Raw genomic sequence first — 27,947 nt, 5'->3', positions numbered from 1 at the left:
AAAATAAAAGATGAGATTGGGAAAATAACCCCAAACATCAGCTCCCTGGTGGTCTAGTGGCTAGGATTCGGCGCTTTCACCGCCGCGGCCCGGGTTCGATTCCCGGTCAGGGAAATAATGGAGTTCATTTTTCCTAATTAATCTATATTTATAAATTCTCGGTGTACTGAATTTGCTGCCCCACCTGCCACCGTGACCCCAAGGAAAACATCAACGTGTAAACTGATTACCTGCGTGAAACTTGTGCTACAAGTAGAGATTTTATTTGCAGCCCTGGCTTTTCAACCTCCAGACCAGCTTTAAGGACGAGAAAAATAATAAATATTAAAATTTTTACAGTGTTTCTGCCCGGTTTCGAACCGGGGACCTTTCGCGTGTGAGGCGAACGTGATAACCACTACACTACAGAAACCCCATATGCTAACTTATTTGCCCTCCCTCTCCTCTCCCCTGGACCCCAAATTAGTTTTGGGCTAAAAATGCGAGGAAAAAAAAAAGACTTTTTCCTACGATTACACATATAAAGGCAGGTTCCTACTCCTTAATGTTATTATTCGTCCAAGCAGAAAGAGTTTTATTTATGCGGTCCCATTTTTAATTAATTATAGGGTTAAAGAAACATGCATAAATCACCTGCTGGGGAAGGGTGGGGGGAGTTCTCAGTCCTTCCAAGAAATTTTTGCGTTGAATGTTGTTTTTGTAGCCGATCCAAGTGAACACATTGAGGAAAAGGAGGTTGAAGCCACCAGAAACCATCACAAAAATAAGGATGAAAGGAATAAAACCGGGGCCCGGCTAGCTCAGTCGGTAGAGCATGAGACTCTTAATCTCAGGGTCGTGGGTTCGAGCCCCACGTTGGGCGCTGCGGTTTTCCTTTCCGTTCTTTTTTCCTTCACCACCTCTCAGCTGAAAACCAGCCCTGATTTCCCAGTGCTCCGACTCGTGGCGAATCACCAGGAAACCCCAGGAGGAAAGGAAAAAAAGAAAAACATCGAAATTAGCTTTTTAACGTCTTTATAATCCTTTTTTAGCAGCGTTTTCGCCACCGTCAGGATGGCCGAGTGGTCTAAGGCGCCAGACTCAAGGCTCTGCCTTCCCGCAGTTGGGTATTCTGGTCTCCGAATGGAGGCGTGGGTTCAAATCCCACTCCTGACATGTATGTTTTAATTTTTTTTTTTTTCACTTCTTTTCCCCCCCAAAAATGCTCATTTCGCCCCGAGACCGAAAATCTCCCGGCGCTGCATGATTTCTGACTGCGAAATGGTTGATTTCAGGGAGTTTTCCCCAAAGCTGGGCTCCGCCCCGGGCTGGGAACTGCCGAAAAAGGGTTGTTTCACTTTTATTTTGAATTCTCTCCTTTTCAGCTAACTTGTTTTGAGCAAACTACTCACTTGCAGTAGTTTTGCTTTAAGGGGGGGCTTTGCACTTTGATTTTTTGCAAGCCAAATTGCTTTAAAAAAGTGTTTTGGGGGGGGAGAGGAATGTGGGTTTTTTGTTTGTTTTGTTCTTTTTTTGTCTTTTTTTTTGTATTTTCTTTTGTTGTTGGTGGTGGTTTTTTTTTGGTTGGTTCGTTGGTTGGTTGTTTTTTTTTTTGAGAAAGGAGGTTTTTGGGGGGTGCCCAGGGTCCGATTAAAGTGGTGGGAGGAGGCAGGGTACAGGCAGGGTGTGGGCAGGGACCCAAACGTGGCCAGGGCAGTTTCTGTAGTGTAGTGGTTATCACGTTCGCCTCACACGCGAAAGGTCCCCGGTTCGAAACCGGGCAGAAACACCTCAATTTTTTTTCCTATTTTTTAAATATTCCTGTATATATATTTTTTAAAATTCATTTTACTTTATTTTTATTTTATTCTTATTTTACTTTACTTTATTTTACTTTTTATTTTACTTTATTTTACTTTACTTTTTTTCTTATTATTTTATTTTATTTTATTTTTATTTTTTATTTTATTCTTTATCCCCCCTTTTTGAAAAAAAAAAATTACATATATTCTTCCAACCATTTCCAATTTCTCCCAGCTTTTGCACCGGCTGCCACAAACCCACCCCACTCCCCTTAACTAATGATGGATATGCTGCGCCTCCCCGACTTCCCCCTGCATCTCACCGCCTGCTTTGGGCCATTTATTTACATTTTATTTATTTTTAGCCATTTTGCAGCGGCGCTTTGCTAAATAAAAGAGGTGAGGCTCCTGCAAGCTGCCCAGTTGCTGTGCCTGGAGTGGGCAAACCCTGCCCTTCAGGCGAGACGAGTGTGCATGCGTTGGGAAGAAAAGAGAACGAAAAGGAGAGGGGGAAATAAGTTCGCTAAGTGACGATTTTTTGTAATAGGAAAGATTTTCCAGAAAATCGTTGTTTGAATTCATTAAAATCTACTTTCCCTGACCGGGAATCGAACCCGGGCCGCGGCGGTGAGAGCGCCGAATCCTAACCACTAGACCACCAGGGACGCTGTGCAACGCCTTTTGCACTCTCCTCCATCCCACCTAGCAAAAATTTCCCATTTAAGCCTTTTTTTGACCCATTTTTCTATTTCAGGTTCCTTCCCCTGTCCTTCCCGCACCCTCCACTTCAGCACCTCCTCGCGCTGCACCAGGCACCAGACAACGGCCTTTCTTTCAGGGACAGTGGTGATTCCCAGCTGCCTGGAGCTCAGGCTTACCCATACTTTGCTCATTCTTAGAGGGAAAACGCCCCACAGCACACCAACAAAGCCTTGCACCCAGCTCAGCACAACTGGGAACCAGTCTGCTGTTGCTCATTCCAGAGGCAAGCACCTGCAGTGCTCTCCCTGGGGCGTGCTGCCTCGTTGTTGCATGACCAGAAGTGCTGGCCACGCTGCTCGCGCTGGCAATTATTCCTGTGTATGCAAAGCAAACATGCATGGCTGTTCTTTGCATGCAAAATCATCATCATCACTATCACGGGCTGTGTGGCAGCTTCCAGAAGGGTTTTGCATGCACCTGGGTTTGTGGAGACCTGCAAGAACATCTTCCGTCGTCTGCTGCTATTTAAGGCCACGCTCCTGAAATTTGTTTTAACTCCTAATTATGACTTAAACAACGGAACTCATGGGAATTTAGGGAGAAGCATGTGGCTATTGCACGGTGCAGGAGTGGCTGTTGCAAATGTGAGACTTTGCTCCGGCCAGGTGAGGATTTTGCAGTTTTTGGGGGGATTTTTCCCATTCACCGCCCCCAGTTCAAGGCCAAGAAGTGCCAGGAAGAAATAACCACAAGACCAGGCTGCAAAGGAGGCGGTTTCTTATTACCATTTCCACGGTTTGCATTCAGCAGCTGAGGCAAACAAAGCTTTTCAAACCATCGAAGGCACATCTGGACAATTGCTTTGGATATCCAAAACCACTGAGTCCATTCTCCGACGGAGAGGTTTTCTTCATGCCCCCAAAAGCCACCTCTGGGGTGATGAGACCCCCCGGTGTCCCCAGATTTGGGTGGGTGAGACTTGAGGCATGGAGGGGGTCAGGGGGAGAGGGTGAACTGGCACCCCCTCCCCAGGCAGAGCAGGGGGAGGATTTGCTCCCCTGCAAAGGACGTCGGCGGGTAGGTGAAGATGGGCGCCTGGTTGTGGGAGTCGAAAAACGCCACGCGCCCTGCCTCGTAGTCCAGGTAAATCCCAATCACCCTGGGGGCGGCAAGCAGGGAGATGGGGCTGGTAGGAGACGTGAGAGCCTGGTACTGGCTCCCGCACTGCCCCACCGCCCAGATGCCCACCTCGGGGTTGACGCTGATCCGTCCCTTCCTCCTCACCGACTCCTTGGCCACCCCAACGGCCCAGGCTTCCCCGTCGCCCACCTCCACCTCCCAGTAGTGCCTCCCTGTGCTGAAACCCTCGCAGCCCAGCACGCAGCGAGAGGAATCGAAGCGTTTGGGGTTATCGGGCACGGGCTGGCGGGTGTCTTCCCATCTCACGCGCTTGCGATCCTCAGACAGGACCAGACGGGGATGCGCCGTCTCCGGATCCAGCGTCAGGCTTACTGAGGACAAAAAGGAGATGAGCATCAGAGGCATGGTCCTAAATGACCTTAATGTCCTGTTTGGTCCTAAATGACCTAAATGACCTATTTTCCGCAGCCTGGCTTGACTGGGGCACTCCAGCTCCCAGTCCATGGGCTCTCCTTCTTTGCTGCAGTGATGGAAGAATTGTTTTATGCCCATGAGCAAAGAAAAGGAAGGGAAATGTGACTGCACAAAGGGAAATTGATCCAGAAAAACAAGGCTTTGAAGCATGATTTTTTTTTCTGGAAGTCTCCAGGCCATCAAACAGAAAACAGAATCCCCCCCTTTCCCAAGACCTTCCTTTTTTTTTTTTTTTTTAAGATCACCAGCGCTCCCAGCAGCTCCACGGGGAAATGTTTGCAATGTTCACCTCGTTCGGAGAGCTGCTGCTGAGCAGGACTCTACGTGACATCCCGCAGGCATCCCAAGGCTGACCTGGCTCCCCAGGTCCTGCCAGGAGGCAAACTCATCCTCACGCAATCAGCCAGGCTAATTGCACCTTGCTGTGCTAATAGACGGGGCATGCTGGAGGCATCTCCCCGCGACATCGCACCAGGACTTCTACTCCGCTGAGATCTTCCTGAAATCCACAGCAAACAGACCCAGGTGCAACCTCCAGCCCTTTTCTCCCCGGTTTCTCTCTACCTTGAAATTTCATCAGCATCTCCTTGAGGGCAATGTTCTTCTGGGGTGTCTCGGCCAGCTCAGGCGATGCCTCCGGTGGCTTCTGGGCGCTCTCTTTCTCAAGCCTGGAAGGAAACGAAAGCTGGCTCATCATACTGCCTTTGCTCGTTATGCTCACGATGAGAATTTCTGACTGATTTTCAACTGGGTTTTCTTACAAAGAAATAATAGTGGGGCTGGAGCAAAGGACGGGTACTAGGGAAGTCATTAACGAACACCCCAGGAAGCGTCGGCTGACCCGGAGCACTATTTTGTCCCAGACACCAAGCAGTGAAGAGCTTCTATCATGATCAGCAATGCTCCACATTGAAGGAAGTACAGACAATAAAAGATGCCTCTTCTTGCCTGGTTTTACCTTTAAAACAACCCACCTTCTTGGTCCACATCCAAAGAGCATTATTGACAAAGGAGTCAGTTATAGGGGTGGAAATTCATATGGAAGTTCCCCTTCCACCCAAATGCACTCCTTGGTGTTTAAATATCCAGATATTTTAGCTGCTGGGTTGTAATTTATGATGGGTATCTGACACTTTTTCCTGGTCTTCAGCACCCTGCTGGGACCAGGGCACTTTTTGCAGTCTCCTAGCTTTCTCCTATGCAGTCGCTAGTGCATGGGGGTCATATGGGACTGGGATTTCGGAGTCCATCAGTGTCACCACCGTAGAAATAATCAACATTAACACCATAATAACGCGTGGGAGAAGCCACAAACCTGCTCAGGATGTTCCTGCTGTCCTACAAGGGAAGGATGAGAGAAGGAGCATTAGGACAAGAGCAACGTCAACCCGACAATAAACAACAAGAGCCTGCCGTGGGGCGACCTCAGGCAACCACTCCAAAATTATGGGTGTAAAATAATCCTGCATTGCCTGCGCGGTGGTTGCAGATGTGCTGCAGGGTTTGGCAAGGTCACGGCAGCACCATTTAATGGGCTGCTCGTTGTGGTTATCTGCCATCACCCTTCGTGCCCCTACTCTTTGGGCATGGGTGTTTCTATTGCTAATGCACATTACACTGCCTAGGTATAGCCAAATATTTGAAAGCAGGAGTTAACCCGAGCCTGCAGGTGGGCTCAGGTGCCTGGTTTGATGACTACCTAAGGAGGAGATGAACCACAGCTAGGCACTGCTTTTTCTTTCTCCACTGCATATTGCTGGGATTTAGACAATCTTTCTGGATGTGGACATGTACAATCAGATGGATGAGTCTGATGGTCACTAAATACTGATTTAAATAAACCGGGCTTGGTTTAAAATGTTCAAAAGGACAGCTGGGCCACTGAAGAAAAGAAATGTATTTCATTTTTTTAAAAGCTTTGAAGGATAATAGTTTAAAAGGAGCATTTAGGATGAATTTGTCCCCTGGGCCGGTGACACCAGTGATGTTCAAGCCCAGCAGTCTTCCCCGGGGCTCTCACCTGTAGGAGTTCATACGCTGGCTGCTGACACTTCTCTTCCAGCTCACGGATCTGCTCGCCCACGGAGGAGATCTCCTCCAAGAGCCTGGCGATGTTCTCCTCCTGCCTCCTCACGATCTCCTGGTCCAGCTTTGCTAGCTGGCCCAAGAGGAGCTGCTCCTGTCGCTCCACGAACTGGTGCAGCTCCTTGATTTCGGCCACGACCTTCTGCCTCTCCTCTTCTACCCTTTCCTGCCACAAATTCACGCAAGGGAGAAGCAGGACGCAGGCTCAGAAATTGGTTGGGGGGTGGGGGAAATTGCAGCAGAGCAGATTTAATGTGTTGACTTTAGGGCCATAAATTCATAAATTCCAGTGAGCATTGCAGAGCAGAGGAATGTGTAATATTTAATTATTATTTTTTTTTTTTTTTTTCACTGCCATTTCTAGGCCGAAGGTGTGGGCAGAGAGCATTTCCCATGGACTGTAATCTTTGTACCTACAATGCTGCGGACCTTTGAACAGCAGGGAAAGATACACACCAACACCATAAAGAGATGAGTCAGGGAAAGAGAAATCACAGCAAGAAAGAAGCAGTTGGGTTATTCCCTTTTCCACGTATATTAATAACCTGGGAATGTGAACAGACTGAGGAAGAAAATGTTGGCCAAATCCAACCCATGCTCACGGCCAGATAAGATGCTCAAGGAGCCAGGAGGCATGGGGGGAATAGAAGTAGCTCTTAACTAATTATGGTAGCTGTCCCCACCACCCAGACCTTCCTGCAATGAAGACATTCCTAATCTACACATGCAAAGGACCACGGAGATGTGATCTTTGGCCATGGCACATCTTCTGTCTCCACATCCATCGCCGTGGCCAGAGGGATGACTGAAAGGGAGCAAAGAGAGAAAGCCACCACCGCCCAGGGATGGACACTTACGAGGAAATTCAGGCTTCTCCCTTCCTCAGCCATTTTCAGCCCCAGCAGTTTTTCCCTCCTGTCCTTCAGGATCTGCACGTGAGCCTGGAATTTCTCCTGAATAGAGAAGAAACATTTTGATGCTGCATTTTCTTCCCCCCAGCTGGTCCGTCCCTCTGCTTTCACCCCACCTAGCTCAGTTTATCTCCTACAAATTCAGTCTCCCCTGCTTAATAATATGGTAATCTGGCTCTGGGAATTAGCAAAACCCTCATTTCTGGCAGAGAAAGGGAGGTGGGCAGACAGAATGGGCCGCTTTCTCCCAAAACCATGGTGAAATTTTTGGCATAGATTAGAAAAGGAAATACTCAGGCAAGGGACAAGGAGCTTCAAATGACTGGGGAGACCCTGCTGGCATCTCCTCAGGTTCAGTGCTGACCCAGAATGTAAACTCAGGGTGTTTGCTCACATTTGATGCTGAGGAATATGTTTTCATCCCAAACTTGCAGCCTGGGCAATGCCCCTTGTTCAAACCAGCTTAGGGTGGCAAGACCATATCCTCCACCACCCCTGGGGGGTGAGACCGGGGATGTATTCATTGCCTGTATGCAGTGAGAGCAAATTTTACACCTCACCCGCAGATAAAGAAGCATTTTTCACTGCAAGCAGCCCAAAACTTAACCCTGCCTCGCACCCTGAGACCAGATTATTTTGGTAGAAATCAGCATCTCCTGCACAGGGAGCATCACCTGCACCCCAAATGTCCAAGGCAACATAGCTGCCCCTGCTTTGAGCAGGAGGTGGGATTAAATGATCCTCTGGGCTCCTTTCCAGCATGATTTATATGATGATATTAGGTTGATCTGGGAATGACAGCTTCAAGAAGATCGGGATGGCCGGGAGAGGAAGAGGGGGAAGCACGGAGCAAGCAGGGAGGAGGTCGGCTGTAATCCAGCCCGTGGATCGAAAGGGGTGGAAATGCAAATATTTACAAGCATTTCTCAGGGCAGTTCCCTGACCTGGTCCCCTCCTCTTCCCCTGGTCCCCCCCTCTCCTACCCAGAGCCCTCCTACCTTGTGCTCCTCTGCAGCCTCCTCGATGGGGACCACGGGGTGGGCGCGATGCGCCTGGGACTCCCTGCAGACCAGGCAGATGGGGGTCTGGTCCTCCTCGCAGAAGAGTTTCAGAGCCTCCTGGTGCTTCTCGCACAGCCTCTCCCCCCCTGCCCCTCCTTTGGCTGCCTGCAGGCTCAGCCTCTTGGCGATCTCGATGATTTTCGCCAGCTCCCGGTTGGGTCTCAGGTTTCTCCGCGGGGCCGTCTCTTTGCACCGCGGGCAGGTGAAATTCGCCTCCTCTTCCTCCCAGCAGCGGGTGATGCACGCCCGGCAGAAGTTGTGGCCGCAGTGGATGGAGACGGGGTCTTGGAAGAAGCCCAGGCAGATGGAGCAGGAGGCTTCGTCCTGGAAGCTTTCGGCGGGGATGTCTTCAGCCATGGTCTTCTTGGTGGCGAAGATGACGGGGCAGCTTTCGTTTTCCGCCCCGGCTGGTCTCGCCGTTGGCTGCTCCCCTTCCTGCAGGTGCCTGGGGCCCCGAGGGAGGTGAAAGGGAGTAGAGATTCATCACGGGGGCGATCAGGTTTTCTCCGGGTGAAAGGCTGCGCTGAGAGGCTGCAGAGGCTCCAAGGAGGAGCAGAGGGGAAGGGAGAATCCCCCTTCCCCAAAGGGACCCGGTGGGTTTCAAAGAAACCAGACTGAAAATAAACATCCTTAATAACTTCCTGGCTCGGTACAGATCCACCTGTAACTTCCCTATAACAACCCCCCCCCCCCCAAAAAAAAAAAAAAAAAAAAAAAAAAAAAAAAAAAAAAAAAAAAAACAGGGAAGCAGAGGGGCAACCCCTGCCCCAGGTCTCCCCACGGGGTCCAGCACCCAGAAACCAGCCTGGCTTCATTCCTCGTTAATAAGTGCACTCTTAAGGGATTAATTAATTGAAGGGCACGGGAACAGAGCTTGATAAGGCTCCCTTCTTTGTGCCAAACCACCAAACACATCCTTCGCTGCTCGTTTTCAGCCCTTTCTTATTCTGCATGCCTGGCTGCTGATTTCACCACTGTCTCGTTTGCGTTCGTGCAGCTAAAATACTTTCATTGCTGCTTTCGCTTCTCCTTTTGAACAGGATGCTGGTTCTTTCACGGCTCGGTGCTAAGCCCGGAGCCAAGCAATTACCACTCACCCGCTTATTTTTACCTTCCCTTCTCCTCCAGGCTTGCCTGTGCTTGAGGGAAGGACGGGGATTTCCTTTTGCCATGTAAATGAAAAAAAAAAAAAAAAAAAAACAAACAAACAAAAAAAAAAAACTCCACAAAAAGCCATATCCATCCTCTGCCCAGGGACATTTTCTCCTCCAGCTGGTGGTGGGAGAGCTTCCATCAGCGTTTTGCCACCGCATTTTTGGGGGGAGATGTGATAATTCAGCAGCGTTGAACAACCGGGTTGTTTAGGTTGGAATATCACATCTATCACATAAATTAATCACGTATCACATCGATATCACACCTTATCACGTGAACAAGCAGGTTTTTTTTGTTTTCCTGCAAAGCCTCGGGCTGTAGTAGCCAGCCCTGAATCCAAAACCTCACCCAAAACTTGCTATAATAATGCCAAAATTAGCTATGAGGATGCCAAAGTGACAAATGCCCTCCCCTCCATCATCTTCCTGCAGCTGTTCTGGAGGGACAAGAACTTCGTTCTCCATCCTATTAGATAAAAATCCCCAAAATTCACTCAATCCCACCGACCACTGACCCATGGAATAGCTGCTACCTGGCCAAAGCCCTTTATGTGCCCAAACGAACAGGGTGTATTTGCACTGGGACGATGCTGCCTAACGAAGCAACAACACATTTTCTGAAAACATCCGTAAATAACACATCTGTGGTTATTGGTTTGCAGGGTTTTTTTTGGGGGGGTGGCATCATGATTTTCTGGTGCAGATTTCCGTGCCTATGAGCACTCAGAATGAAACTGGTGGTATGGTTTCACATTCAAGGTCTTTTATTTACTATTTTTTTATTATTTTATTTTATTTTTATTTTATTTTTTATTCTATTTTTTATTTTATTTTATTGTTATTTTATTTTATTATTTTTATTTTATTTTATTTTATTTATTTTATTTATTTTATTATTCTTATTTTATTTTATTTATTTTATTTTATTTTTAGGAGGGGCGTTAATCTGGAGTTAAGGGCTGACTTATTAGGGAATGAGACACACGGAGGAACTGATGCTGGGATTTGCATTGAGGGCACTTTTTTTCTCTCCTGCTTTGCTTCCTCCTGCTGGCCCATGAATGCCAACAGCCTCATCGCCTCTTTCCTTCCTGGCACAAGCCACATTTCCTCCCCCAATTACCTACATGAGCTGCATAATCACCATAACCTCGGAGCAACCACCTGCAGCAGCTTTTCTTTCTGCTGTGCCCGTCTGGGGCTTGAAGCAGAGCTCAGTGCACCTGAAAAAGCATCGCATCTTCCCCAAATCCAGCCGTGTCACTTGATTCTACCAAGCCCTGGGGGCACTAACGAGCATTAATGGCCCTGAGCAGCCTCCACCTGAGCCCCCCACCTATCCCATGGCACAGGGACTCTATTTAAGCTCAGTTCTTTGGTTTTCAGTACTTTTGCAAGCTGCTTTGGTGGAGCACCCATGTGTGGCTACGGACCTGCTGATCCCTGCACCCCACGGGCTGCCTTCATGATTCTAATGCCCTGGCTAAGGGATTTTTATCCCCTAAGAAAACTCAGCAAAGATTTGGAGCTGCCTATCCCATTATGGAGAAAATATGAGTGTTTTAGGGGTGCTTGAGCCCATTGTTTTAGGCAAAATGTAGGTGAGGCAAGCCCTCACAAGGGAGTGGGTGAAGCATCATTTGCGATGTCTAAGTGATGTTGAACTTGGTGTTAAACAGCAATAAGTCACAGAAAAGGGGATGATGGGGTACTTTGATGTACTAATTTCCCTTAATGTCAACCCTAAACCTTAGGGTAAAGCTCCCTAAAGGCTTAGCTTGACTTCAGATAACCCAGCCCAGCTGCTAAAAGAAGGCTCAGTGCATTTCTATTTGTTTTCTTGCAACTAAAGCCTTCTAGTAGTGCTCCCTACAGGTTAAAAATAATTACACCCCTCTGCAAATGAGCCCTGAGCTCACTGTAAGCAACAGAGCTGTGAGCGAGTGTGGTCTCATGAGGGAGCTGGAGGCTCTTTTTTGAAAGAGGGATTTTTGTTGAATGCCTCTCTGCAAGGGGAGATAGAAAATGGGTAATCAAAGCTTTTATGATGGGCTTCTGCTTAATTGCTTCCAGCCATCAATTAGAGGAAGGAATTCAGGAGGCAACCCCAAAATTGCTGTTAGGTTTTCCCTTTTCTTTGCATTGCTTTAGCTCCTGCCTCCTTCCTTCAGTCTCTCAGGTTGTCGTTTAGGGGTTAAATATAAATGCAGGCCAGGAAAAGGGTGTGCTTTTTCCTGTGATCAGCCACACGAGGTAGCTGAAAAATGGGTCTGGGGGGGGGGAAATGGTTTGTTTTCAGGGTGTTTGGTGTCCAGTTCTGCAGAGGTGGAGAGGACAGGATGGTGGTGGCCAAAGCTATGGGATGGATCAACTGCAGAGGATAGATAAAATGTAAAAAATAAATAAATAAAAGAGGTTCAAAGACCCCCTGATGCCGACAGACTTTCCCAGAGGGATGTAAGGAGCAAGTGCTCTTTGCAGCTGGAAGCTGGGGGCTGAAAATATTCTTGGCTGGGACATCTGGAGCCTATCGAGCGAGAAATGGGATCCCTGTGGGGCTGGCATCCCTCTGTACCTGGAGAAACACGAAGCTCATCAGCCAGGACTTGGGATTTGATGTGGTTTGCAATGAAGAAGGTGGGAGCAGTTTAGTGCCCAGACCCCATGGAGGCAGGATTTGGCCACAGGATGCAAAAAAAAAAAAAAAGGGGGGGGGGGGAGCTGGTTGTAAAGCTCCCGGGGTCAGAGGGAGCTGGATGGGGTCTCACTTTTTTGGGGTGCTGTTTGCTGCAGAACCAATGCTGGCCCCCACGTGTGCTTTCCCAACCTTCCCAAATCCTCTTCCCCCTTTCCAAGGATGCCCTTCTCCATTTTTTCCAAGCCAAGCCCCCTCCAAAACCCCCCTTACTCCCATCCCCAGCTCCTCCAGGGTGAGGATCTTGCCCCGATTTTTGGCAGGGATCCCTTTCCCCATCCTTGGTGAAGACCCCCAGCGTGTGTAGACCCATTCTGCCAACCCATGGGCACCCGTGCAGATATTTTGGGCATCACCTGCTCTCCCCTGTCCCACCCCAGGATCATCTCTAGCTCTGCCCACCCCGAGCGCTGGGGTGATGGGAAGGGAAACGCCTTTCCCTCGCGCGGAGGAAAATGAAAGTCGGTGGCTCGCGGTGGTTTGCACCGGGGGCCCCATGGCTGCACCCAGCCCTGTCGCCAAGCTCCCCAGCGAAGCCTCCTGCCCAATCTGCCTGGAATATTTCCGAGACCCCGTCTCCATCCACTGCGGTCACAATTTCTGCCGGGCGTGCATCACCCGCTGCTGGGAGTGGTCCACGGCGAATTTCTCCTGCCCTCAGTGCAAAGAGACGGCCCCGGAGAGAAGCTTTCGTCCCAGCCGGGAGCTGGCAAGGGTCCTCGAAATAGCCAAGAGGTTGAGTTTGCAGGCAGCCAGAGGGGAGGCGGTGGAGGAGGAAGGATGCGAGAGGCACCGGGAGCCTCTGAACGTCTTCTGCAAAGACGACGAAACCTTCATCTGCATGATCTGCCGGGAGTCCCGGGTGCACCGGACTCACACCATGCTTCCTGTGCAGGAGGCTGTCCAGGAATACAAGGTAAAGCTTTATTTTTTTCCACCCAGATATGCACTAGCCGATGAATCGGCACCATTGCGGTGTGATGTTCGCTCCCAGCACTTAATCATAGGGCTGCAAATCATCCCACCCCCCACCCAGGGCTGTAATCTGGGGGCAGAAGCGTTGTCCTCCCCCCGTCTGGGTGTTTGTGAGCTGACCTCTTTCGAAATGACAACGTAGACCACGCACCAGTGTTTCCACTGCCTCTCTTCTCAGCCTGGTCGAGCAGTTAATCTAAAGATATTCCGCAGCCAAAGGGGGGAGGTCTTCATCCCCTCTCTCCCCGTGCAGAACTCAAGCCTTTGTCCATCTCTGGTGCTGAGCAGACATCTGTGGATCCTGTGATGCTCTCTAAACCAGCAGGAATATATCCCAGTCAAAAATAAGAAAAATAAGAATTTTTTTTTTTTTTTTTTTTTTTTCTGTATCAGTAAGTTAAATCATCTTGAGAAAGGAAAAGAGCAGGTGGAAAAACCTTTCTCCACTTTGTGGCATTTATTTCCATTTAAAGCATTCCTAGACCCAAAATTTTGGATCCTTCTGGACCAAGAGAAACACGAGGAGAAGCTCCGGAGTTGAGCACAGCACAATCCCCCTTCCACATGTCCGTTTTTTAGGCTGTCTGCACCCTCCAAAGACGTGGGCTCTTGTTTTCTTCCCTCAGGGACAAATCCAAGCCCATCTGCAAACACTGAAGGAAGACAGAGACAGACTCCTGGGCTTTCGAGAGGCTGAAATGAGGAGAAACTGGGAGTATTTAGTAAGTGTCTATTTTTTTTTGGAGCAGGGATGGAGGTCTGGATATCTCCTTTTGGCTTTAGATGAGATGCTGCATGGATAATCATCCTGCTGAGCGTTGGGTATGGGGTCTCTCTCCATGGACCAAGCCAAATGCTGCCTGAGTCTTTTTTTTGCCCTGGATTGTAGGGAAAAAAATTACAAAAAGGCAGAACCCGGAGCCCTGAAAAGGGCTCAGTTGCTGAATGCCAAGCAAATTCTGAGTGGGTTTGGTTGCTCTGGATGGAGAATCATGTCTGGATGTGTTGGAAGTCTTCGGGATGCCCCTGCTGTAACACATTTTAGGATGCTCAGGGCACTGACCCTTTCTAGGTGTGCATTCAAGGGTCGGTGCAGGACTTTGCTGCCTCATCCTGCACCCACCTCTTGTGTCCCCTCCTCACAGGAGAAGACAGAGGCCGAACGGCAGAAGGTTTTGGGCACGTTTGAAGGGCTGCGTCTCTTCCTGGAGGACCAGGCACGTTACCTGCTGGCTCAGCTGGCGGAGCTGGAGAGGGCCGTGGAGAAAATGCAGGAAGAAAACATCACCAACCTGACAAAGGAGATCTCTCACCTGGATACCCTGATCCAGGAGATGGAGGAGAAGTGCCAGGAGCCAGCAAGTAAATTTCTGCAGGTATTGTCCCATGATGCAGCTAAACCTGGCTGTGCCCTGCTCCAAAGATGCTGGGGTTTCATTAATGTTTTGCTGCCAAGATGCATTCCCTGATTTTCTTATATCTTCTCTCTCTTCCAGGATATCAGAGGCACCTTGAGCAGGTATGGATGGGGCTTCTTGAACTTCTTCTCCCACCCTCAAGCTGGGGAAGGGGTTGGACATTGTGTTGAGCAGGACAGGCACGGGTTTGGCTTCATGGGCTGTGGCTGAGAGCTGAAGTGTCACTACCCATCACAGAATAGACAACATATTTATTAAATACTGCACCAGCTCCTCTGAGCTATGGCTGTGCACGAAAATCTTTCTTGGTGTCTCTCAGAGATGCGTCCTGACCTCTCTTTCCTCTCCCTCTTCCTCTAGGTTTGGAAAGGAAAACTTCCAGCAGCCCACGCTGCTTCTTCCAGAGCTGGAAAATAAAATCAGTCACTTCAGGGAGAAAAATATTGCTCTAGAGGAGACTCTGGGGAACTTCAAAGGTATTGAGCATGGACAGGGATGGGGAGATGGAGCAATGTCTGTGGGAGCACAGATTGCATCCACTTAGAGCATAAATCACATTTATTGGAATCAGTAGGGGGAATTGTGATGGATTTTTTGGAGATGAAACAGTTGTCAGGCAAAACCCAGGTGCTCTTCAGGCTAATTCTATAATGGGAATCCAGCCTGCCTGCCTTTGTAGAGTTGCCCAACCTTTTCCAAGTGAGAAATGTGAGATCCAGCTGGCTCCACCTGCACTGCGATGTGGATCTATGCTGAGATACCCCCCAAAAAATAGACTCAGTGCTGGGAGGAAGCCTTCAGAAAGAAACCAGAGCGCACAGCCAGGGAAGGGGGGTCCTGGTTCCTGGCAAGAGCATCCAAGGGACCAGGACTGCATTTACACTGCAGTGTGAACATCATCATCTTCTTGCATGCAGACTCAACACTCCTCCCCACTTAGATTCAGAAAGCTCTATCTGAAAACCAACTCAAATTTATGATTATCTTTAGCTTCCAGCCAACTCTGCTCCCCAGCATGTGGTGGGATTTCCACTTCTTTGGGGGCAACCTGCTCTTAAAATGATTTTGAAATCCCTGGTTGAGGAAATAGCACAGAAAATAGTCCAAATCCTAAACGTTTCTTGTTTCCTTTTGCTCTCCTTGGATTGTGCATCACATTTCTTCCATCTCCCTGCAGACATCTCGCACAAGCTGTGATCTGAGCAGGGCAGAACAACCTCTCTGCTTTCATACACACACTGATGCCAGCACGTTATATCAAATAGATAATGCCTCTCTTTCTCCCCTCTGTTTTAGACATCCTGATGTTTGAGCTGCCTGAAAAGAGTAAGTCCATCTCCTGGAGATGAGGGAGTGGGAAAACCCAAGGGGAGGCTGAACCCAGCATGGGATGGGCCATGAGTTGGAGGCTTATTTGGGGAAGACGCCTCTGTATCTGAACGACAAAATGAGAAGGAGGGGGGGAACATCATAAGGAGCCAGGGAATCCTCACCACAATGTGCTGATGGATTCATTTCTCTCAATGGAGATGCTAAGCTATATGAAGATCAACTCTGCCCCTCACACCTCTATGTTCAGGGACCAAGTGCCCTGTTTGGCATTTTTTTGAGCCAAAAAGTCTCCCATGCTTGGGGTTTGCTCTCCTACTCCCTTGGGAAGCTTCTTCTGATGTTCACCTGCGGAATGGGGAAAGCAACCAACATCAGAAAGGGTAGAGTATCCCAAGGGATGGGGTGAATGGTGCTGCAGGACCTCCTTGCTCAATCCCAGCAGCAAGGCAGAGCCTGCTGCCATGGGAAAATGTTTTGGTTTAATTTCCAGTGAATGTGACCCTGGATCCATCCACGGCTCACCCCCAGCTCGCCGTGTCGGAGGACAGGAGGAGCGTAAGGTGGGAAGATGCGCAGCAGGATGCACCTGATGAGGGATTTGGCCCCGATCCCTCCGTGCTGGGCTGCGAGGGCATCACCTCAGGGAGATGTTGCTGGGAGGTGGAGGTGACACCCAAAGGCTCCTGGGCTGTTGGTGTGGCCAGGGAGTCTTTGAAGAGGAGAGAAGAGACCCCTGTGAGCCCTGAGGTTGAGCTGTGGTCTATGGGTCTGTGTGAGGACCAGTTTTGGGCTCTCACCTCCTTTGAGCGCACGCCGTTATCCCAAATCCAGGTCCCCAGAAGGGTCCGGATCACCCTGGACTATGAGAGGGGTCAGGTGGCGTTTTTTGATGTTGATAGGAAGGCCTTGATCTTCATTTTCTCAGCAGCCTCATTCAAAGGGGACAGTGTTCACCCCTGGTTCTTGGTGTGGAGTGAGGGGTCTCAGATCACGTTGTGTCCCTGAAGCTCTCCCTTCTTACCCAAACACAAATTTTATGTCCCCAACACCCCCATTCCTAGCACTTTGGAGGACTCCTACCACATTCCTAGCTGGCCTTTCTGGCCTCTTTTCTGGCCTTCTCAATGACCCCAAAGGGCTAGGTGTCTCTGTGGGCTGCTATCCCAAACTGTAATTGCCAGATTGGGGTATCGGTGGCTGACAGATGGAGCCACATCTGCCCCAAAACTTCTTGCACCAGACTGGTAGCTTCTCCAGTCTTAAGGTTTCAGATGAAGTAAAAAGGTTTACATGCTGTGATGTTCTTCTGTCTGGTTATTCGCTACTTCTGGGTGTCAGGTTCATGGGGATTAAGGGGAAGTCACTGGGATTGGCATGGGTTTCTCTTATCTGTGGAGATCAGCATGTTTTATTTCTAAGCTGGGCACTGCAAACTCAGTACAACAGCTGGAGAAAAACAGGGACATTTATACTTCTGAGTTATGTGACAGATTTTAAGCATGACCCTGAGGATGAGGGATATCACACCTAAAAAGTTTGTTGGCAGTTTCAAGGGGGACTGGGTTTTGGCTGACTAAGTCCCATTGCTGGTATCTGCACAGAGGCTATTAGTTGGCTGTGCCTGCACCCAGAAAGGTCCACAAGCCACATGAAGGTGACCTAGGGCCATTCTCGAAAGCCACATGCCACATGGATCCCCTGTCTACTGGCAGTCTCAACCAGAGAGAAAGACACAGGGGAAGAAAATATTTTATTATTAATGATTGTTACAGCGTTCTGAGGCTTCAAATGTCAAACATTTTAGAAGAGAGGAAATGGTTGAGGCTCAGGAGCAGCTTGGCTGTAGGTGAACTTTCCATCACAAACATCTCGACTGGCCACCTTTTATAAGGGAGGAACTCTTTGTTGTAGGGTGATTTTCCCGTGCAATTAATGGGATGTTGGGGGAGGATCCATCTGCACAGATACGTTTGGGGTTGGTAGCGTTTTGGCTAGGCTCTGCCAACTGGGCCTCGTGATTCCACCCCACCCACACATTATAACTTTTACTGATCAGTTTTATGTAATTAACCCTTTCTTTTCCCCCAAACTGGTTAGATTAAAACATTGTCTTGGGGGTTTAGGTAAAAGCACCAGTCAAAATTACTATTTTTGTTTACAATATCTAGGCCAATTTTCATATCCAGCTCCCCACATCCCATCCAGTCCTCCAAAAACAGGCAGATAAACACAAAGAGAGAGACAAGAAACTAAAAAGCTCTTGACATTTGAAATGAGGCCTCAAGGTTTTATACAATACTCCCAAGTGAACGACATCTCTTTAATTCTTTTATTATTATTATTTAAAAAAAAAAAAAAAAAAAAAAAAAAAGGAGGTAAAGTTTGGACCACTTGATTTGAACATGACCATCTCAGATAGGGACAACTGTATTTGATCAAGGAAACTTGATATAAATTTGATATAAATGCTGTGAAATTTTGCCTTTCTGCCACTGTGTTTTTTTTCCCTTTGCCCACCATTTTCCACTTCCACACCCCAGGTCCCTTCTGCAGCACTTTTTCCTTTTTTTCTTTTTTCTTTTTTTTTTTTTTTTGCCCGACATTCCTCACCAATATCAATCCCCTAGTCTCAAGGGGATGAAGGACCTTTAAAAGCCAAAGTCCCCCCATTTCTTCTGTTCCCCACGGCCCCAAGGGTAGCACGGAAGCCAAGTGGCTGTCCAACAAGGCTATGGAAATTATGGGGGGTGCTGATTTCTGTGTCTCAGGGACATAGTCTGAGCTGAGACCTGGCCCCCACCACCCAGAGCCATGGGTGGACCCTCTCCCCAGTGAATGCAGCTCGGGAAAAAATGAATATAAGCCCCCCTTCATCAGCATCAAAAAATGCCACCGTCCCTCCGGCATAGTCCAGGTGGACGCTGACCCTCCTGGGCAGCATCCGCAGGGGTAGGAGGGTCACCTTGCGGGTGGTGAGTGCCCGGATCTGTCCCCCCCACTTCTCCACCCCCCAGATCCCCCCTTTGGGGCAGAGGCTGAGTTGTCCCTTCCGAGCGATGGACTCTTTGGCCACCCCAACGGCCCAGTCCCCTTCATCCCCCACCTCCACCTCCCAGCAGTGCCGGCCGGTGGCAAAGCTCTGGTAGCCCAACACGAAGGGCCAGTAGTCAAATCTCTCGGGGTTATCAGGCAGGTCCCGCCGTGCTTCTCCACGTCTCACGCTCTTTCTGTCCTCGGAGAGGATGAGGTCAGGGTGAGCTGTGTCAGGGTCCAGGGTGATGCTGGCTGTGGGGTGGGGGACAAGGGGGTGTCAGGAGCAGGGTTGAGGCCTTGAGGATATGGGGGGGGCTACAAAAAAAAAAGCATGGACATGCAGGAGATAGTCAACAAAGGGCTATGAAGAGGATGAAGGAACTGAAGCATCTCTCCTATGAGGAGAGGCTGAAAGCTGGGCCTGCTCAGCCTGGAGAAGAGGAGGCCCATGAAGGTCTATCAGTCCCACAAGGGAGGTGCAGAGAAGACAGGGCCAAACTCTTCTCAGTGGTGCCCAGTGCCATGACAAGAGGCAATGGGCACAAACTGGAACACAAGGGGTTCCATCTGAACATCAGGAATTGCTTCTTCCCTGTGCAGGTGACCAAGCACTGGCACGAGTTACCCAGAGAGTTGTGGAGTCTCCAACCTTGGAGATGTTCAAAAGCCATCTGGGCATGGTTCTGGGCAACCTGCCGTAGGTGGCCCTGCTTGAGTAGGATGGTAGGACCAGATGGACCCAGAGGTGCCTTCCAACCTCAACCACTCTGTGAGGAGACCACAATGACCCAGGCTGGCATCAAAGTGGTAAAATGGTCCTGAAGCAGAAGGTACAAGGAGCATGGAGGCCCCTCTCACATGCAGGTGCTGTATGCCAAGCAGAAAGACAGTTTTGAAGCCCCAAACCACCAAGAAGACAAGGTGCACAGTGGGTAGAGTAATAACAACAGGTTCATGCAGATATTTTTGCTGACTTTCCGCTGCATTGGCCCAAAAGAAATGCTGAGGGGAGAAAAAAATCATGGAAAGCAATACATGGGATGTAAAACAGCAAAGTCTCAAGTGCTTCATCTCCTAGAGTGAGCACCAACTGTAGGACAAGACCAGACTGGTTCATCTAACCCTGTAGTTTAAAAAAAAAGAGCTAAAATCTGAAGACAGGGCTGATGAATGAGGTCAATCCACTTGCCATATTTGTTTCAGGGAAATGGTTAGGTATCAAGGCAAGGGCTCTGCCCTGGGGCAGGCTTCCTCAAGCGTTACACCGAGATTCTGGCTGCAGGGCTAAGAAAACTAGTTTGGTTGCCCTGATTTTTTTGTATTCTTCCTTCAGCATCTATTTTTGGCCAATTTCAACATGGTTTATGGGTCTAGGCACACCTTTGTCTAACAGGTATGGCTGCTTTAGTTTCTCATGCTCAGCAAAAGACAATTTGGGGATAGGCGAGGCTGGAGGGTAGCAGAGACAGAGAGCAGCCCATCCATGAACATTTTTCAGGAATTGCAACAAAACATATGTAATTAAGAGTGTGGCAAATGAGGCATTAAGTCATGTGGGTCTCAATTTGTCATTTCTTTTGCCCAGGAATAGCTTTTGCTCTTCCATCTCAGGTTCTCTGCAGTATTTCTGTTCCCAAAGAGTGTCCAGAATGAGCAAAGGGCAGGTCAGCTCTTCCAACTCTTACCAAAATACAGCCAGTATTATTTTTTTCCCCTCCTATAACCCATCTCAGTACCTTGAAGCTTCTTCAGGGTTTCCTTCAGAGCACTATTCCTCCATGAGAAATGACAGAATCTCTCTTCTGGCTCTGGAGAAACATTCACTGGCAACTGGAAAGTCACTTTCCCACACCTGGAGACAAATTCCAGAGTGACTGTAATCATTTCAGGAAATCTGATACCACCAGGAATGAGGTGATCGTGATGCTCATCCCCTTGACAACCCAAACTTCAAGAAAAGCAAAGCCTGAACTTCCTTGCTTGGATTAATTAATTCATTACTTTTTGATAGAGAAAGGCCTTGCTCGGACAGACTAAGCAAGAGAAAAGAGTCAAGCTATTGCAGTGAATTAAAACTAGCCTTTGCCATATGGAGATTCAATTTTGATACTAAAACTCCTTTGATTATTTTAACCCCAGAATGGTCAAGAAAGGATCCATTGGGAAGAGCAGATACAAACACATAGCGGTGGTCCCCAAAACACCCTTCCAGACTCTTGCAATTTCCCTGAAGCAGAAGAACATCCAGCAGCCAGTGAGGAGTTTTCTCCTCTATGGTCATTGCTTCTTGAAAAAGTCAAGAAACAGCTTTTCAGAGAGACCACGTACCTGGTAACGAGGCTTTTCACATCCTAGGGGCAGAAGAGAGAAAGAAGAAAGGAAGCTCAGGTCACCGTGTGAGCCATTTTCTACGCAAACCACAGAATTAGTGAATTGTTCAGCTGGGGATGAACCTCTCGGGTCTCTGCCCCAACCCTCTGCATGGAGGAAGGTCAGCCAGCTCATGTTACTCAGGGCTGTGTCCAAGGAACTTCTGGATGTTCAAGGATGGAGATGTCCCCATGCTGAGGAACCTTGTCCCAGGTAGGCACCACTCTTATGAGGAAGAATTGTGTCCTTAGATCTCACCAAAATTCCTCTTGCTGCAGTTGCCTTTCATCCTGTACTGGACACCCTGGAGACGAGTCTGCTTTGCTCCATAATGCCACTAAGCCATTGCAGATCAGTGGGGCCCCAGGGAGCATTAACAGACATTAACAGCCCTGAGCAACCCCCACCTGGGACCCTCTGCCCATTGCCCATGCCAACAGCTATTTGGGGTCACAGTCCTAAAGATGGGGTCCCCTTCCTAAAGATTTTCCCTTGATAAAGTTTCCCTTCTCTCACCCGGAGGAATTCACTCACCGATTGCTGGCTCTTCTTATCCTGTGCTTTTGTCAGGCTGTCCAGCTGGGAAATCTCCTCCGAGAGCTTGGTGGTGGCTTTTGCTTGCCTCTTCTCAATCTCATTTTTCAGGTCTTCCAGCTGTGAAAGCAAGAAGAGCTCATATCCTCCTGGGAACCCGAAATCCAAGCACGGTTTGCCAGGGCTCAGCTTCTCTCCATCCCTTTTAAGATGCAAACAAAGGAGCAGTGGGACGGGAAATACCACGAGGAACTCATGGAGAGGCATTTGCCACAGGAGGAGCTCACTGTTCAACCTGAATCCCTTCCAACTTTTTGCTGAATTCCTGGAGAAATCAGGGGGGTGGAATCAAACTCGATGCTTAAAAAATAAAATAATAATAATAATAAAAAAAGCAACACGGATTTGGGCAGAAATATATTCCCTGCTGATAAAAGCCACAATCAGCTTTGCATGTATTTGGGCAGAAGGCTGTGATGGTCCTAGGCTTAACGACACAGCAGTGGTGCCAAGGAGCCAAAAATGATCTAAAGAAATGATCCTAAAGATGATATCTTAGTGCCCAGGGACTGACAGGCCAGGGAGGCTGACACCTACCAGATCCTCCAGTTTTCTGCACTCCAGGGTAGCTCTCCTTCCTCGGAGACCTTCTCTCTCTTCCTTCAGAAAACCTAATATCCGTCTGAATTTCTTCTGAAGCAAACTAAAAAAACCTGTTGTTTTTATCCCTTTGATGGGGCTGGATCTTTCTCTTCCTGTTCCTCCCCAGTCCTGGGCTCACGCGTGTGTTGAGCCTGCAAGTCTGCTCTTCGCGCCATGTCTCCTGGGCAGGAGGTGGTGACACCCTTGGTCAGACGTGCTGGGAGCGTTGGGTTTCTCCCTTGTCAATCTTCCAGCTTCTTATCCCGGGGAGACATCGAGGGCTATCACCTTGCTGCTTTTGTCATCTTCATTTTAGGACAAAGCCATCAGCCTGCTCTGGAAAAAAGGGCTGGGGGCAGAAGACACTTCCCCGCCCCGCGCGCGGGCGGGCCGCGGCGGCCGTGAGGAACTTCTGAGGCTGGGGGTGTGGATGGGGAAAACATAAAAACAGGAGGGAGATGTTCAGCCAAAACCTTGGAAGAGGGATTGCAACTGCTTGCATGCAAAGGAGCTCGAGTCAAGGTCCTCGGGACCCCTACCATGCCTTTTGCATCCCATCATTAAGCCATAACATGCCCTCCAAGAAGCACTGCCCTGGCTCTAAGCTCCCAGTGAAATATTTCCAAGTGATCTCTAACCCACTGGCTTTGTGTTAAGCTCCGTGGCTAAATACTTATGTTTTTATAATTATTATTACTATTTGCATCATTTGGCCAGGTTTGGAGAGGCGAGTCCCATTTCCAGCAAATTATTCCCACCAGGAAGGGCCTCAGGGGAGTCGCTTGCTCCAGGAGCAGAAGGACTGGAAGCAAAAACCCTGCAAGCACTTCCCAGGGAAGCGTGGCCTGGGGTGAGCAGGTTGGGATGCTGCTGCCTTCCCTGCCAGTCGCAGGAGGTGGCTGCAGCCGGGTGAATGGGGGCATTTAATGAGCCAGCTCTGTCTGAGCTGGGCTGCTTTGCTCTTTGGAGGAGAACAGCTCCTCAGCATCAGCGGAGCCTGGGGCACGGCTCCTTTCATCTCCAAACGAGGTGCCTACGATTGGGCAAACAGGGAGCACCCAAAAAAGGGTCGGCTTCTCCCTGCTGATTACGGAGCCTGGAAAACCAGCTGGGGCGGACACCATCCGCATTGCAAATTTCTGCAGCAGAGCGGCACCCTGGAAGGGGATTGGAGCTGGGAGAGGGCTGGATGGAGATCAGAGGGTTTCTGTGGCCCTAAAGTCAGAAGAACATCGGTCTCTACCTCCCAAGTCTTACTGGAACTCGGTGTTTTGTCTCACGTTTCTCAGCAGCTGCTGTTTCTTAGAGGAGCTCAGTGGGACCACAGCACCCCAGGGACTGCCAGCAACCCACAAGCACGTCCTTGCAGAGCAGACTGAGATCTTTTCCCCTTCTTCACCCACATTTCTCCTCTGGTCCTTGCTGCAACGACAGCGTGTCATTTCATAGCCCCTCTGCCTTTCCCAGCCAGGCTTGGTTTGGTTTCAGGATTCAGACACAACACACGGGGTGACAAAGATCACAAATGGCTTCAGACCCCTCCCTGGCAGAGATAAAGGAAAGGGAATGAGATGGGACAAAGGGCAAAAACCTTCAAGGCCATTTGCTCAGAAGTCTTTCCCTTTAGCACTAATTGTACCAACACTCTCCCTGCTTTTTTGTGTTTATTTTTGTTAATCCTCTTGCTTAAGCTCCTGCACCAACTGCAGGTTCTCTAGCTTTGCAGATTTTCCATCCTGCAGTGAAATTCTCCATGTTTCCCAACTGATGGGATCAGGTGATGCACAAAACTGAGGGAGATGTTTGGAGGGAAGATATCACAGCACAGCAAATATCACTATCAAGATACCAGCCATAAGTTTGCCCTCGTTGGGACCTGGGGGAATGGTGATATGGGGCTTTGTCACAGTGAGCCCACTCATATCTCATCTGTTATTCTGAGCCTGATGTCATCTGCTCCCTCCCACTCTCTCTTTTGGTTCCTCTTCTTGGTTCTATAATCAATAACCTGTCTTTATTTCAGAGGTGCTGCTTCCTCTTTTGGGTTTCCTTAGAAGAACATCAGTTTTTGAGGGAATCCATGTAGGCGAGCTAAAGCAAAGTGTAAACTCTTGTATTTCACCTGTCCACTCTGGTTGCTTTTTATAGCTGAGGAACATCTAACTGGTACAGATGCAGGAGCCTCCAGTACAATTTATCCCACCTTGTTCCTCCTCAACAGGCAACAGGAAGAAATGGGATTTTCTTGGGAGTATCCAGGAATACGGAGATGTGTAATGGTGTGGAAAAGTGCCTTCTAGGTGGGTTTGTGTCCCTTCACTGCTTGCAGAGGGGGCTTGAGTGACTGGAGAAGGTGGAAAGATGAGCAAGTTGTCCCCAACCTGTGCTGCTTTTCTTATTTTTTTTTTTGACTGAAGACAAACCCAGACAAATACATCCATAGTGAGGCAGAGAATGGAGAGTGCAAGACAACTTTTTATTATTATTATTATTCAAAATAAATATTGGAGATCTAGACAGAGATAGAGACCAGCTCCACAAACCAAACCAGGCAATGCTATTTGTGGTGACAGGCCACCTCCTTTTGCAGAACAGACTCTAGATCTGCCTTGCAATTGATGCCAGAAAGAAAACATGCTGGAAAGAGATAAAGACTTTATATATAGGAGGATTCAGTTAAAGGCAGAATAAATAAGACCACGTGTTTGAAAGCCCTGGGTGTTCTCCATTCTCGATCAACCCCTTTGTTCCCTCCATCCCTCATACTGGTTGATCCTTCCTCCTCGCTGCTGTCTGATGGTGTCCCCATCTCTCCATCCTCATGTAGAGGTGCCATCCCAAAGCCTCCCCCTTGTCATGATGTCCCAAGTAACCACAGCAAACAGCTGGCATCACACAGGAGATGTCCCTTTCATTAAGGATTGACAGACATCTCAAGGACAGATCCGGAGGGGACACCTGAACCCAACCCAATCCAGAGGGGACATCAGCTGCCCGGTCATGGACTGCTCCTCTGAGGATGAGTTTTGGGTGATTTCTTGCAAGCGGGCCCCCATCCCCATCTTGAACCAAGGGAGGACCCTCTCCCCGTTGAACGAAGCCCTGCCATAGACCAAGATAGGAGCATCATCATCCGAGCTGAAAAACGCCACCCGACCCCCTTCGTAGTCCAAGGAGACCCGTATCCTCCTGGGAAGCTGGTTCAGGCGCACGTTGGCACGGGGGGATGTAAGGGAGTGATAAGCCTCCAGCGCCCAGATGCCCTCCTTGGGGGTGAGGCTCATGGGTCCCTTCCTCTTCGCTGTCTCTCGGGCCACCCCTAGGGCCCAAACACCCCCCTGTCCCACCTCCACCTCCCAAAAATGCCTCCCTGAGGTGAAGCCCTGACAGCCCAGCACACAAGGCTCGAAGTCGAATCTCTCCGGGTTGTCGGGGAGGTCCTGCGGCACCAGTTGGCCCCTGACTTGTTTTCTGTCCTCGGAGAGATGGAGGTTGGGGTGAGCCGTGGCTGGGTCCAGGGTCACGTTGGCTGCAGGAAAAAAGAGAATGAGAGTAATGGAGGTAGGACTTGGCCTTGGGAGAGGCTGGAGATGTTTCTCATGGGGAGAGGATGGCTAGAAATTCACTTGGGGAGACGGGGAAGTACAAATGCTCTTAGGTGTTCCCTCCACCTGTCCCCCAGAGGGGTGTTTAGCTTTATAGGACCACATCTCAGCCCCTGGATGCAACCAGGAGCATCACAGCATCAGGCTGCCTCCCCCCTTCCCTTTCTTTCCCCTTCTCTTCCTATGGGATCGCATTGCTTTTCCCACTGGGATCTCTTCCACAAGCCAAAACCACTCTCCCACCCCCCCTTACCAGCCATTATCGACTTACTTGGCTCTTGCAATTTAAACATCAGGCTATCTAAAAAAGGAGAGAGATTTCACGGCATCAGGGTTATGCGTCAGGCAAACTGGCTGCAGCTTAGCTTTATTGTTCAGGCTGGGGAGGCAAAACAGATAAACGGGAGGCAAAACAACTAAAAGGGAGGCTTGGAAAGGGAAATATTGAGGATGTAGGGGCCTGGATGTGTAAAAGGTCTGGGTTGACTTGCTCGGGTGATGCTGTAAGAGCCACACAACTCTCCCCAAACCAGGGAGATGAATCTCCTAGCAAGGTTAAAGTCATCTCCGAGAGGGACTAGGAGAACAATTTATCCCCCCAGTGTAGCATCCCTCCCTGGCTTTGTACCCACATGAAGTGTCCCACCACTTTGGAGGTAATGGGAAGAACTGCACCATCAGCTCCATTTGAATTTGCTTTTTACATGGGACTTTGGAGAGGAACCTCCTTGGAGCATGGCTGTTTTGTTTTTTGCTCATCTCTGCTTCCCCACCAATTCATCTTTGCCCCGGGAAAAACTGCCAATGTCCTTCTCTGGTTAAGTCTCAGCTGTCTTTATTTACAACAGGTCCTAGGTGGGTTTTGCATTAGCAGCCAGCACACAAGAACCCGATTTCTCCCAGATATCAGGTTCAGGAAGCAACCTGCCCTCTCCTGACCCTGCTTAGTACCTTGGCATTTCCTCAGCGTGCATCTCACAAGGACATTTTTCTGAAGGAAGTCCTCAAGTCTTCTTTCCAGATCGGGGGAAATCTCCACGGGAGGGTTGAACTTCATCACTTCACAGCTGCAAAGAGGGCAAAAGGGTGGAGACGTGGGGGAGCCTGATATACCTGAAACCCTGACCTCAGGATTTGCCCAGGTGGTTTCCAAACCTCTCCAAACATCAGAGTGAAGGGAAAATGAGAAGGAGCCGGGTTACCTCTGCAAGAGTCTTCTGATGTCCTAAAGGTGGGAAGAGAGAGGAAAGGGGGGTCATGGAAGAGAAACACCAAAGACTGCTTTTTCTGACAAAGTTTATATGATGCTTTGGCCTCTCACCAGCAGAAATTTGCTCGCTGGCTGCTGGAATTTCCCCTCCATCTCCCAGATCAGGGTGTCGAGGTGGGCCATCTCCTCCGAGACCTTCACCACCGCTTCCTCCTGGACCCTGGAGATGGCCCGGTCCAGCTCTGCCAGCTGGGTCAGGAGGAGGCGCTCTTGGTCTTTCAAAAATTGGTGCAACTGCTCGAATTCACACACTATCTTTTTCCCTTCGTTTTTGGTTTTCTCCTGCCGGGATGAGACAGAGAAAACCAAAGGGATAAGAGGGGCAGGAGACATCCCCATGCAGCAGAAGATGTGCCCACCAAAATCTTTACAGCTGCCAAAACCTTATTTCATGGATTATTTTTGAGGGTAGTTTCTCTCGATGGGATATTTCTGGGGTTGCCTGGGTTTTCTTTCTGCAGGCTGCAGCAATCCCATCCCATTGTGGAAGGAATACAGCTGGAATCGGGGTTACCTTGGGCGTGAGATGGGCAGGGAAGGAGGGAGGGCTACCGAAAAACCTCACCACACCCAAGTAAAACAGATTATTGCTTCAAGGAGATGGGGTTGGTGTCAGGATCCCATGTCCTGGGAGATATTCAGATAGTGCAAGGCTGAAATTAACACTAAAAAAAAAGAGAGAGAGAGAGAGAAGAAAGGAAAAGAAAGGAAAAGAAAGGAAAAGAAAAGAAAAGAAAAGAAAAGAAAAGAAAAGAAAAGAAAAGA

At 49.1% G+C, this 27,947-nt stretch overlaps 4 protein-coding genes and 6 non-coding genes across 12 annotated transcripts in view; 5 read left to right on the top strand and 5 right to left on the bottom strand.

Moving 5' to 3' along the window:
* Positions 1–42: 42 nt before the first annotated feature.
* TRNAE-UUC lies at positions 43–114 on the top strand. The gene has a single exon. It is a non-coding gene; the product is annotated as a tRNA-Glu (tRNA).
* Positions 115–339: 225 nt separating this feature from the next.
* Positions 340–412, bottom strand: TRNAV-CAC. Its single transcript has one exon. It is a non-coding gene; the product is annotated as a tRNA-Val (tRNA).
* A 377-nt stretch (positions 413–789) lies between these two features.
* TRNAK-CUU lies at positions 790–862 on the top strand. Its single transcript has one exon. It is a non-coding gene; the product is annotated as a tRNA-Lys (tRNA).
* Positions 863–1,047: 185 nt separating this feature from the next.
* TRNAL-CAA lies at positions 1,048–1,155 on the top strand. The gene is made up of 2 exons: positions 1,048–1,085; positions 1,110–1,155. It is a non-coding gene; the product is annotated as a tRNA-Leu (tRNA).
* Positions 1,156–1,695: 540 nt separating this feature from the next.
* Positions 1,696–1,768, top strand: TRNAV-CAC. Its single transcript has one exon. It is a non-coding gene; the product is annotated as a tRNA-Val (tRNA).
* A 606-nt stretch (positions 1,769–2,374) lies between these two features.
* Positions 2,375–2,446, bottom strand: TRNAE-CUC. Its single transcript has one exon. It is a non-coding gene; the product is annotated as a tRNA-Glu (tRNA).
* A 931-nt stretch (positions 2,447–3,377) lies between these two features.
* Positions 3,378–8,578, bottom strand: LOC118175201 (E3 ubiquitin-protein ligase TRIM39-like). The gene is made up of 6 exons (XM_035341197.1): positions 8,092–8,578; positions 7,040–7,135; positions 6,118–6,348; positions 5,413–5,435; positions 4,662–4,765; positions 3,378–3,994 (listed from the first exon to the last, which is right to left on the bottom strand). The coding sequence occupies exons 1-6, from the start codon at positions 8,509–8,511 to the stop codon at positions 3,480–3,482; spliced, it is 1,389 nt and encodes a 462-aa protein (XP_035197088.1). The 5' UTR covers positions 8,512–8,578; the 3' UTR covers positions 3,378–3,479.
* A 3,511-nt stretch (positions 8,579–12,089) lies between these two features.
* LOC118175198 (E3 ubiquitin-protein ligase TRIM7-like) lies at positions 12,090–17,027 on the top strand. Its single transcript, XM_035341190.1, has 7 exons — positions 12,090–12,919; positions 13,605–13,700; positions 14,124–14,354; positions 14,475–14,497; positions 14,757–14,872; positions 15,693–15,722; positions 16,219–17,027. The coding sequence occupies exons 1-7, from the start codon at positions 12,422–12,424 to the stop codon at positions 16,731–16,733; spliced, it is 1,509 nt and encodes a 502-aa protein (XP_035197081.1). The 5' UTR covers positions 12,090–12,421; the 3' UTR covers positions 16,734–17,027.
* Positions 17,028–18,153: 1,126 nt separating this feature from the next.
* Positions 18,154–22,586, bottom strand: LOC118175205 (E3 ubiquitin-protein ligase TRIM39-like). Its single transcript, XM_035341200.1, has 4 exons — positions 21,666–22,586; positions 21,090–21,112; positions 20,498–20,613; positions 18,154–19,013 (listed from the first exon to the last, which is right to left on the bottom strand). Exons 1-4 carry the CDS (start codon positions 21,930–21,932, stop codon positions 18,493–18,495), a joined length of 927 nt encoding a protein of 308 aa, XP_035197091.1. The 5' UTR covers positions 21,933–22,586; the 3' UTR covers positions 18,154–18,492.
* A 2,194-nt stretch (positions 22,587–24,780) lies between these two features.
* The window catches only part of LOC118175197 (zinc finger protein RFP-like), a 5,234-nt gene continuing 2,067 nt past the window's right edge, over positions 24,781–27,947 (bottom strand). For 2 of the 3 annotated variants that reach the window (XM_035341186.1, XM_035341188.1), the window contains 5 exons: positions 27,234–27,464; positions 27,115–27,137; positions 26,864–26,979; positions 26,184–26,213; positions 24,781–25,836 (listed from right to left, as the gene is read on the bottom strand). In XM_035341186.1, the coding sequence (XP_035197077.1) occupies positions 25,241–25,836; positions 26,184–26,213; positions 26,864–26,979; positions 27,115–27,137; positions 27,234–27,464 (996 nt within the window). In that variant the 3' untranslated portion in view covers positions 24,781–25,240. The remainder of the gene's footprint in view (positions 25,837–26,183; positions 26,214–26,863; positions 26,980–27,114; positions 27,138–27,233; positions 27,465–27,947) is intronic. The other variant, XM_035341187.1, reaches the window with a different exon arrangement.

The sequence above is a fragment of the Oxyura jamaicensis genome, chromosome 16 (assembly GCF_011077185.1).
Source record: "Oxyura jamaicensis isolate SHBP4307 breed ruddy duck chromosome 16, BPBGC_Ojam_1.0, whole genome shotgun sequence".
In the NCBI taxonomy this organism is placed as follows: domain Eukaryota; kingdom Metazoa; phylum Chordata; class Aves; order Anseriformes; family Anatidae; genus Oxyura; species Oxyura jamaicensis.
This window is presented reverse-complemented; position numbering and strand designations above follow the sequence as displayed.

Excerpts from the sequence above, each read along its gene's own strand:
- LOC118175201 (XM_035341197.1), bottom strand. The coding sequence starts at position 8,511 with ATGGCTGAAGACATCCCCGCCGAAAGCTTCCAGGACGAAGCCTCCTGC. Across the intron at positions 7,136-8,091 it reads AGGCTGCAGAGGAGCACAAG|GAGAAATTCCAGGCTCACGT; the intron begins GTAGGAGGGCTC and ends TTCTCTATTCAG. Across the intron at positions 6,349-7,039 it reads GGAGAAGCCTGAATTTCCTC|GAAAGGGTAGAAGAGGAGAG; the intron begins GTAAGTGTCCAT and ends AATTTGTGGCAG.
- LOC118175198 (XM_035341190.1), top strand. The coding sequence starts at position 12,422 with ATGGGAAGGGAAACGCCTTTCCCTCGCGCGGAGGAAAATGAAAGTCGG. Across the intron at positions 12,920-13,604 it reads AGGCTGTCCAGGAATACAAG|GGACAAATCCAAGCCCATCT; the intron begins GTAAAGCTTTAT and ends TTCTTCCCTCAG. Across the intron at positions 15,723-16,218 it reads GTTTGAGCTGCCTGAAAAGA|TGAATGTGACCCTGGATCCA; the intron begins GTAAGTCCATCT and ends TTTAATTTCCAG.
- LOC118175205 (XM_035341200.1), bottom strand. The coding sequence starts at position 21,932 with ATGCCTCTCCATGAGTTCCTCGTGGTATTTCCCGTCCCACTGCTCCTT. Across the intron at positions 21,113-21,665 it reads ATAAGAAGAGCCAGCAATCG|GATGTGAAAAGCCTCGTTAC; the intron begins GTGAGTGAATTC and ends TTCTGCCCCTAG. Across the intron at positions 20,614-21,089 it reads GTGAAAAGCCTCGTTACCAG|GTGTGGGAAAGTGACTTTCC; the intron begins GTACGTGGTCTC and ends ATTTGTCTCCAG.